We start from the raw sequence: 11,526 nt of genomic DNA, 5'->3' as shown, positions 1-11,526 counted from the left end.
CCCTTGGTGACGTGGCAAAGGGATCTCATTATAATATTACCGAGTTTGAGCAAAACACGCTAACTGTTCTGCCTTTGGCTGCACAGACGAGCACAGAACACTAGAGTCTCAGCCTCAGAGGAGACAACAGAGCAGTGGATTTATTGATTTATTTACTGTATATTGCTGCTGCCACACAGATCTATAACAAGTGATTTATTTCCCAGCTGTTTACCTTCACAGACATAACGGACTGTATTTGTAATTCGTGTGTGTTTTTAAAGTAAACTTGTGTGTGAATGGGAACTTAGTTTAGTACTCACATGCTGTGACAGCCGCTTTCTGTCCATATTCTTCAGATGTGTGCTCTCAGAAAACCTTATATCAGAAGTTTAAACTCATATGGTTTAAAACGCATGATTTCAGCGCGATAAACATGATAATCAGAACCAAAACAGATGTTTTTAGCAGGTCCGAGCTGTAATGACCAGCTCTATTCTGGAAAAGGGGGCAGGGAGCAGAAGCTCATTTGCATTTAAAGAGACAGGCCCGAAAAACAGCGTGTTTCTGCTTTCACTCAAAATAGGCATTTTCAAAATGATATAATAAATGATCTGTAGAGTATTTTGAGCTGAAATTTCACAGACACATTTTGGGGACACCAGAGACTTGTATTACATATTGTAAAAAGGGGCATAATATGTCTCCTTTATCTTGTAAGGTATTTTACTAGTGGGAGATATACTCAATGTCTAAACGAACAACTTTAAAACAGTAATTAGTATTACCATATTATTGTAGAAGATATATATCGCACACCCTTATACAGCATACAAGTTGTCCTTTCTTTGCTTTTGTGCCCTTTTTGAAGCTCACAACCTTCAGTCCATGTTCATTGTAATTGTATTTTCTTCTTTTATCTTTTATGGAAAAAAAGAGTCATAGGACTTTTCATCTTGAGATGACGTAATCCTTTAAAAGCAACATAACACTGAATGGAGACATTCCATTTATCTGAGAATTTCAGTCAAGTTGAGGAGAGGATAAGAAGTACTGTAGAAAGACACTGTATTGTAAAGTATAACTTCAAGGTGCACAATGTAAATGTCATATGAGAGCGCCTTAGTTCCCATTATCTAAACAAATGTCACACTTAAATGTGACGATTCCTGTGAATTTGCCGCTTTGATAACATCTTAAGCAGAAATTGAGTGATGCGAGCATAGCACTTGATTAGAACCCACACACCTGGTGTGATCTCACCACATATGGTCCGTGTTTCTGCACTCTTTATGCATGCTTGTTACTGCGCAGCCTCTGTCATCTGCAGAATATTTACCCACAGACTTCTTTTTAAAAGGTCTTAAAGCGATAGTTCATCCGAAATTGAAATTCTGCCATCATTTAATCACCCTCATATTGTTCCAAACATGTATGACTTTCTTCTTCAGAAAACAAAAGAAGATAATTTAAATAATGATGGTAAACCGTTTTGGTTGACTTCCACTGTATGCACAAAATGCAGCTGTGACATTTCTCAAAATATCTTCTTTTATGTTCCATAGCAAATGATGACAAAATTTTCATGTTCAAAGTGAACTATGCCTTTAACAAAAGAAAATTCTATTTGGTATGGTGCTAATGTCAATAAATCGCGCTCAAATTTATTTGATATTGACGCAATATTTACACTGAAGCTCGCAGAGCGGCTATGGTAAGGGGGATGACATTTCCCGACCAGGTGACTTTGTAAAAGAGCATAATAGGACCCCTTTAAAGCTGAAGTGTGTCATTTTTGTTTTTTACTAGTGTAAGCGTAACATAAAGGAATTGCAAAAATTATTAATTGCAAGCAGGTTTCTTAAAGTCTGCATGAAACGGAAATTGCAATCATCTTTTATTCTCTATTTTGATGTATATCCGATGAAACAGCTTTTTGAAGATAAAAATGGAGCTTGATTTTGTCCATTGGAAATTGATTGGATCGTTGTTGTCGTCTTAATGGTGCACATGTCATCAGAGAATAGAGGAGGAGGTGAAGTTTTTGATTAAATGTTACAAAAAAATAATAATAATGATGAATACAAAGATAAATCATTCATAATAAACCCTGTAATTTTCCTTAACAATAAGAATTGTCAATCTTGAATTCATGGTGACTTTAAACCCATCAGCCTTTGGTCAGACAAATTAGTCAGGCATTATTCCTGCCACCAAGCTCACACCATTGCTTGAGTCAGTGTCACTCTCTCCGGCTGCCTGGGATACTCAGAGAAACAGATCAATGTTTTAATAGCGTCACAAAGCCGTATTGTTTACGGTTTATCTTTTGAAGGAATAAACCTACAGTATGGCTTACATATAATTGTCTCTCCTTATAAAAGAACAGGTATGGTGCTGTTCTTTATTGGGTGAACTATTCCATTAAGTTATAATAGCAAAAAGGATTTTAATATTGGAAAAATGACACACATCAGCTTAAACTGTGCATTAAGATACAAATATGTAATTGTATTCTGTTGTTTGCTCTCAGAGTGTGTGGATTATAAGTCTTTCAATGGGCCAAAATGGCGAATGGAGCCCAGTGATCTGACAGTGGGCTCACTGGAGGAAGAGGCTACGCTGACCTGTGACGCAAAGGGCATTCCTCCACCTCAGTACAGGTCTGTTTGCATTTTCTGCTTCTATTTTTCTCGCTCTTTAATCTAGTGAGCTTCATAATGCCTTCATAGGAACTTACAAATAGTGTTTGTTTGCTGTTTTCAATATTGCTAACAATTCCATGCTCTAATAAACATAAAACTACACAACATGTTCAAATATTTTGTAGAGTATCACATTTTATTAGTTATTAGTGCACCTAAAGCATGCTTGTAACACCTTAACGCTACCTGTACTAAGTTTTGGGGCATTTTTCTTCGTCTCAGTAATTTGAATGATTCTGCAACACCAATCATGCATGAGGTTATGTTTATTCATGCAGTACTCTATGATATTATTAGAATTTAATGACCAAGATGTACAGAATTCACAACTTTCACTCCCTTGCAATGGTGAGAGTTGCCCGTGACAACAAAATGATCTTTCTTTTTGGTATTTCTCAACAGTCCATTAATTTTTGCTGTATGTTCCGAATAGATATATGCCGGGGCGCGGTGTGTCACATTTTGACATCTGCATTATCTGATGGCATTGGTTAGTCAGGAATGTTCCTGTAATTTAATGGATTATGGATTTCACATCTCGAGGCTGTATAGTGTCTTCCTGGGCTCCATCTCAACAGAAGAGCCATAAAACTGCAATATTTAAACCGGCTTCACGGTGGCAGGGCTCAATGAATGCATTGACACATGCATATCAATTAAACATGTGCCACATGTTATGCGCCATGCATCATTCAATTTAAACCAAACTAGATCTCTTAAATGCAAAGTGTACATCTTTTATTCAAAAGTCTATGCTTACTGTTTGCAGTCTCTTTCTGAAAGTCTGAAAATAGCTGATCAGAATTGCGCTTTCACTTAGAGAATTTCTTATGCCCTTCTCAACACTGATAGTGTTTTTGAGGTCACCAGGTCGCTGTGCTGTTGGCCGCTAGTAGGCTCTTCGAAAGCAGACACCATGCAATAAGATTCCAGCGCAAAGCAATTTTTCTGTCCATACCAGACACGACACGGCTAGAAGATGCAACAAAATTAATCACAGTCAGTCAGAAGAGCATGTGGGTGGGCTCTCTCTGCAAGCACACAGTCTCACACTCACAACAAAATGGAAAATTACATAATTAAATGATTAAAAACTTCAAAATATGTACACAGTGACTTGATACAATATTTTTCTTAATTTATTTGCAAGATATGTGGTAAATTATCCGTTGTTTATTTCATTATGGCTATTAAAGTCATGCACAATGATATTCAAACTAAAATTAAATGATTTTAATATTATATAAAATGCAATCAGCTGTCAGCCGTGATGTAGCAGAAATAGAAAGCAATCCAAAAACATAATTTCCTGTTGCTTGTCACATATAGCCAACTTGGCTGATTAGGATTTTTATCATGTCTTGCGGCGTCACGTGTCCGGTTAGGACTTGGTGTTAATAATGTTGGTGGTCTGAGTAAAATCTCACAAATTAAATTAAATTTTATTTTATTTTATTTTAATTTTATTTATTTACTCTTTTTTTTCAGCTTAAATGATTATTGAAATCATACATTTTTTTCAATAAATTAGCATTTCTCCTTTATTCCTTTAAAGTAGTAAAATAATTATTAATGAAACTGTTGAGGAAATGGAATCATTAAGAGGAATCAAAATCATTAAATTCTTTACGATTCACATCCTTAATCTCACACGAGACGGATCACATGATCTCCACAGTCTTTGCTCCGATTGCTCACTACTCATTTGCATAAAGTGAAACGTCTCAGTTTTGTTGAACTGCAGCCAAGCCTCAATCACTCATGTCACCAGAAAACAGCAACTCTCATTGAAAATCATTGACCTCATCTCTTTTTCTCGCTGCAGATTGCTGTGTATGACATATACAGCGATTTATTTGGACTTAGGCCCTGTTTACACCTGGCATTAAATTGTGTTTTTGTCAATAGCAAGGCGACAATACTAAATACAGGTGTAATTCTAATTCTAAATCTAATTCTTAAACATTATGGGATGTGTTGTTGAAGCACGCTAGCCAGACGGGATTTCAACTTCTCCAGCTGAAATCGTAAGTTTAGTTTGAAGGTGAAAAAATGTAACAGGCTCATTGGAAATATGTGCCACTACATACATTTCTGCAAAACTCAAAAAAACTTACCTATGCATACGAATCACTGCAGTTTCCAGTTGAAATTAACACTAGAGGCAGTAAATGCCAACTTTCATTTCTTTTTCACACAAATTATGATTTACAGGGCCAGAGTTTCGATTAAGAAAGCCTAATTTTCACACAATTCCTTGCACAATATTATGTTATGACTTCAAAACAATTTTAACATGCTGCAAGATTAGAAAACTGATACTTTTGAACGTTAGTGTCGCATATACAACTTCATATGTATGGGTAGGGCTGGACGATATGGCCAAAATTTATATCACGATATATTTCTTAATTTCGGTCGATATGATATAATTCTGATATCAATATGAACACTATTAAAAAAAGCCTTGTAAAAACTGCCAAGAACACCCACAACAGATGTCTGTGCATACAAACTTATGAAAAAATGAATTTGCCAAGTCTATGACCCCTCATATAAAACCATATAATATTTTAGGAAAAAAAACAGCACAAATAAATTAATGTTCAACTTTTATTTGTATTTAGCCTTCATACAAACAAGAAATGTGAAATCACTGTCAAATAATCGTCTCAGACTCACCTAATTAATATTAATATCTATATGCTAACATACTATAGTTAATTATATATATAGTTATAGTTATAGTTAATATATATAGTTATAGTTAATAACTATAGGCTAACATACACTACCAGTAAAAAGTTTTTGAACAATAAGATTTTTAATTTTTTTAAAGAATTCTCTTCTGCTCACCAAGCCTGCATTTATTTGATCCAAAATACAGCAAAAACAGTAACATTTTGAAATATTTTTACTATTTAAAATAACTGTTTTCTATCTGAAGGCAGAGAATGAGTTTTCATTTTAAATAAGCCCGTCTCCAGCAACATTTCCAGTTTTTGTTGTTCAATTTTTTTGTTTTCGGCAGCGACTCGGAGCACTTTTCATACCCTTTTTTCTGGCTGAAGCACATTTGTTTCAGTCTATAAGAATAACCAGCCTACACTATCAGTCAAAAGTTTTTGAACAGTAAGATTTTTAATGTTGTTTTTTATTTTTTTTTATTTTTTTAAGAATTGTCTTCTGCTCACCAAGGCTGCATTTATTTGATCCAAAGTACAGCAAAAACAGTAAAATGTTGAAATATTTTTACTATTTAAAATCGCTTTCTATTTGAATTGATTTTAAAATGTAATTTATTCCTGTGATCATACATAGGAAAATTTTCAGCATCATTACTCCTGTCTTCAGTGTCACATGATCCTTCAGAACTCATTCTAATATTCTGATTTGCTGCTCAAAATCATTTATTATTATGTTGAAAACAGCTGAGTAGATTTTTTTCAGGTTTCATTGATGAATAGAAAGTTCAGAAGAACAGCATTTATCTGAAATAAAAATCGTTTGTAACATTATAAATGTCTTTATCATCACTTTTGATCAATTTAAAGCTAAATTTGCTAAATAAAAGTATTATTTTCTATAAGTTCTTTCCAAAAACAAAAAAGAAAGAAATCGTACTGACTCTAAGCTTTTGAATGGTATAGTGTATAATGTTACAAAAGCTTTTTATTTCAGATAAATGCTGATCTTTGGATCTTTGGTTTCCCTGGTAACGGCTGTAATGAAATCAGCTCCGCTCACGAACGCTTCTTTATCAGATAAATTGAAAATGACATTGAAACTTTTCTGAAGACAGTCCTTTCCCTTCAGAGATACATTCATATAAAACACCCGCGACGTGTTTTGATTTTGAAACGTGCAGTGCTCATGTTTATTCAACGAAGTCAAACGCCACAAATAAATCAATGTATGGGAAACACTGGTAATGTGTATCGAAATATCGGAAATGTGTTTAAAAATCATATCACCGTTATTGAAAAAAATTATATTGCGATACATATTGATATTGAATTATTGTCCAGCCCTATGTATGGGTTTTCTAACACAGTACATTTGCTCGCTAGCTCACGCAATACGGCATTGCAGTTGTGAGGTGAAGTGCTCAGGTGCGAATCCCAAACAGCTCAAACCCGCATATAAGGCTAAAAAAGTAAAAATAGCACAGCTGCATCAGTGAATGTGTTGTTATATCACTTTTGCATTCGTTAACACTATCAGGTACGTTTAGGGTTGGGTTTGGTTTGGTGTAGGGATTGTTATTTTCTAACACGATAATAACATGTAATAAAAACAGCAATACATGCCTGTACCAACATAACAATGTGTCATAGTCACATATTGAATGTGCGTTTTAGCGCCTCTCACTGGACATTTCATGCGGCGAAATGTGTAGTAAGTTAATATCGGTATTGCAGTAACTAGCACATATTTCCAATGAGCCTTGGTTGCACAATGTTCTCTTACCATTCCTGATTCTTACACAAACCCACAGCGTTCGGCGTGGTTTTGCAGCTATCAGAGCAGAAATTAAAGTTGCTGCTCTCCTCTCCTTCACGTTCATTTGAGAGATCAGAAAAAGCCCATACATACACCTGCCCCTCAAAGAAATCAGGAAAGTGGACAAAAGAGATGGATGAAAACACCAGGGGTAAACGGGAATGTGTCTCCCACGTCTACTTGTGATCCAGTCGATCAAAACGCATCTTGATACCAGGTGTAAACAGGGAATTAGACACAGAAATTCTAAAGACACAACACTCTAATCACCATCCAGAATGGTTGCTGTGCTCATCTCAGTACAGGAACAGATTTCCTCTCCCAGTTGAAAGCGCATGGGTGATGGCCTTACTGTAGTCTTTATAGGCCTGTGCATTCCTCGTTTTCTTCTAATCATCTTTTTGCTCTTTCTCTTGCTGTGCCGCACGTCACGCATAGTAGTGCCTGAGCCTTAACCTGCACACTTCTCTTGATGTGCAAATAGGGCTGAAGCGCTTCTTCTCTGGCTTCTTCCTGCTATAGAGCAGGGAAGCTGAGTTGACAGCTCTCTAGAATAAATTGCCCGGCTACAATTGTGAGTTTCATAAAAACTGAAGGTAGATGCACTTTTAAATTACTCTCACCGGACGGTTCTTGAACAGCGCAACACTTGCTCCCCAACTGTCAAAATATTATTTTTACCACCCAAGTTTCCTGACACCCTGGTGAAAGAAATATTGACGAAGCAACTCCAAAGAATAAAGATTTGACAAACTTTGTCAAATCCCAGTGCTTAATGGCAACATGGGATATTAACGATGAATTGCCAAAAAGACTTGATTTAATCCATATAAATTCTTGAGTGAAGTGTGATTGTAGACAAAAATATCTTTTGAAGTGAGTCAGTCTGCAGAGTTTAAATGAAGCACGTGCTAAAATGATTTGTGCAAAGGACAAGGTAATTGCTTGAAAGAATACATCAAACCCTGAATTCAAAATATCCAGTCTTTCAAAGTTATATTAGAAATCCCAAACTCCTGTCCTGCTGCTACTTGCATGAGAAATTAGTTTCCTTAATAGATGCATCCTTCCTCAGTGAATACAAATACAGATAGATGCTGCAGTAAAGACCAAATTATGGTTTTGACTTCAAGCTTAAAGAACAAAAGTCCTTGTGTACCATTTTGGCAGACTTCTTATGTTTTGGGAATACTAGGGCTTGGTGATATAGCTTACTAAAAATGTATTGCATAGTTTGGACAGTCTTCGTGATGTATTTGGATTAGAGGAGCCATAATTTCAGCCAAACAGCATAGGTGTCATTTCGAAACTTTAGAATATTTTCCTGGGCGCTCCTTGTGGTTCATTGGTGGTGGAAAGCGACAACAATGTTTTTGCTTGCACACAAACAAGCGCCCTCTTTTATATTGCTTATTTGTGACCACAAATTATTCCAGTGAAATTGAAAAATGAACTGCAAACAAAAGTTCTGATATACATCCACTGACTGTCAGGGTCTGGCGTCTGGTGTTTCTCCCTCTCACCACCAGAGGTCACCATTTCCCATACTCCCGGACTCCTTTACCTTAACTCCACACACCTGTGCACTTTCTCACACACACACAGCTGTTGCCCATCCTGATGGCTATTTATACTCCTTCCCCACACCTCTCTGGGCTGATTATTAGTTGTGATATGTGGACTGATGCAAGCACTACGTTGCCGATTTTGTGTCATATCCCTGTTTGTGTTCTGAGCCTATTGTCAGATTCTTATATCTGTTTGTGTTTCCGTTTTGGTTTTTACTTTGTTTTCCCTCAAGTAAATAAAGACTTGCATTTGGACCCAGACCCTTGTTTACACGGTGTGTTCCCTTACCGCGCCGTGACAGAATAATCAGCCAAACATGGGTCCAGCAGGAAGGTTCCTCAACGTCCGCCAGGGAGACCGGTGTATTGAGGATTACGCTAGGGACTTCGTGGGAGTGGCTCGCAAGTCGGCTACGGAGAAGACCTGCCTAATGGTCTTTTTCTGGGGTGGCCTAACCGAGCCCTTCAAATCCCTTATGCCATTCTGGCACCCCGAGGAGGCGCTGGAGGACTACATCAACCTGGCTCTGCAGTTGAGCGGCTCAGCCGTCAGGGTGGAGTTAGCTGCGGAGCCTGCTCAAAGTTCTCCCGAAGCGGCAATCCAGGGGTCGTCAGAGGCCTCGTCTGCCGCACCCAGTACCTCACGCCCGTTCCTCGAGCGTCGCGGGCTGATACGCAGCGTGCAGGAATCTCCGCTGATGTCAGTGCGAGCGGCGTGGTCTGCGCGCAGAGCCCCTGAGGTCCGTTCCTTAGAGGAGGGGTCCTGTCAGGGTCTGGCATCTGGTGTTTCTCTCTCTCACCACCAGAGGTCGCCATTTCCCATCCTCCCGGACTCCTTTACCTTAACTCCACACACCTGTGCACTTACTCACACACACACAGCTGTTGCCCATCCTGATGGCTATTTATACTCCTTCCCCACGCCTCTCTGGGCTGATTATTAGTTGTGATATGTGGACTGATGCAAGCACTACGTTGCCGATTGTGTGTCATATCCCTGTTTGTGTTCTGAGCCTGTTGTCAGATTCTTATATCTGTTTGTGTTTCCGTTTTGGTTTTTACTTTGTTTTCCCTCAAGTAAATAAAGACCTGCATTTGGACCCAGACCTTTGTTTACACGGTGTGTTCCCTTACCGCGCCGTGACACTGACAAACAGCAGCAAATTCTGTTTATTAGGATGGGTTATAACTTGGACTCCAAATTCATACTTAAAGCTAGAACAGCCAACACTTAACAAATGTAATTCTACCTTATTTACTGTAGGTCTGTTAAGGCCTGTTCAGTACGATAACTTTAAAGTGTATTAATCAATTAAATTTCTATGAGAATAGGAAAGTCCAATCTTTCAGAATTGATCAATGATAAAAAACATTGACAGCCAATCAGAATCGACCTGACTTTGAAGATTTTGAGCGTTTAATACTGCAGAGGACATAACTGCAACATGCATTTATAATAAATAGAACATTATCATCCATTGGTGTGGACACTAATATAGTTTTTGTTAGGGCTTGGTGGTATGATGTGGCGATGATATGAAGGCCCAATCCCAATTCTATTTTATACCCCTTCACCTACCCATACGCCTGCCCCTTCCCCTTGGCCCTTGAAACAGAGTGACAAGGGGTAGGGGTAAAAATATTCCTCTAAGAAATGAGACACCACTACTACACCATTACACGTCATTATTAGTGCTGGGCAATGATTAATCGCGATCGCATCCAAAATAAAAGTTTTTTGTTAATATATGTGTGTGTACTGTGTATATCAAAAGGGTGCTTCTACTAAATACTGAGCAAAGGGTCTGAATACTTAGGACCATGTGATATTTCAGTTTTTCTTTTTTAATAAATCTGCAAAAATGTCAACAATTCTGTGTTTTTCTGTCAATATGGGGTGCTGTGTGTACATTAATGAGGAAAAAAAATTAACTTAAATGATTTTAGCAAATGGCTGCAATATAACAAAGAGTGAAAAATTTAAGGGGGTCTGAATACTTTCCGTACCCACTGTACATAATAAATATACACAGTACACACACATATACTATGTAAACAAAAACTTTTATTTTGGATGCGATTAATCACGATTAATCGTTGCCCAGCTCATTATATGTCGTTGCTAGCTCCTGCGTTAAAGGAGATGCGCTGATGTTTATCACAAAGTTCCAAGATTCCAAGATGCTGACAGGGAATGCTGTCAAGTCACCGGGGTATATATCACACACACACACACACACACACACACACACACACCATGGCCTGTCTGAATACTGGTGTGCATTAGAACCATTTAATTACCTTTCTATATGAATGCGCTGCTTTCATTGACACACACTCATCAGAGATCGCACAGCGCACACACAAACATCCAGGAGCACAGAAACTTGTCAACGCTGCCCCGCAACTTTTATAAAAAAAAAATGTTTCAATACTGAATCATTACATTATATTTCTCAGCAACAAGGAGGAAAAATCTCTGTTTTTGAAGATGTAGAGAGACGTCACAATAGTGACCGTAAAAAAGTTTTCATTTATAAACCTCTAAAAACCTTACTGACTGATGTTTTAGTGCATTTCCTGCAAATATGGAAAAAATAAAGGGTCTCAATTAAATATGTGCAGTGTCACATTGTTAGTGCAAACTGTCACATGACCAGAGCAGTTTAATTCCGGTTTGCACCATGAGAAGATGATGGCTGCATCAAAGCTCCAAAACGAAAGGCTAGTAAAGATATGACACAGATTTTTGGTCCACATTATCTTTAAGG

At 37.6% G+C, this 11,526-nt stretch overlaps 1 protein-coding gene across 1 annotated transcript in view; it reads left to right on the top strand.

The window, feature by feature from the left end:
- LOC107705655 (contactin-3-like) overlaps positions 1-11,526 on the top strand; it is a 96,208-nt gene that overhangs the window by 25,507 nt on the left and 59,175 nt on the right. The window contains exon 3 of the mRNA XM_016509047.1: positions 2,513-2,642. Within this exon, the coding sequence (XP_016364533.1) occupies positions 2,513-2,642 (130 nt within the window). The remainder of the gene's footprint in view (positions 1-2,512; positions 2,643-11,526) is intronic.

Source organism: Sinocyclocheilus rhinocerous, unplaced genomic scaffold (assembly GCF_001515625.1).
Source record: "Sinocyclocheilus rhinocerous isolate Xijiao unplaced genomic scaffold, SAMN03320098_v1.1 scaffold263, whole genome shotgun sequence".
Classification (NCBI taxonomy): Eukaryota; Metazoa; Chordata; class Actinopteri; order Cypriniformes; family Cyprinidae; genus Sinocyclocheilus; species Sinocyclocheilus rhinocerous.
This window is presented reverse-complemented; position numbering and strand designations above follow the sequence as displayed.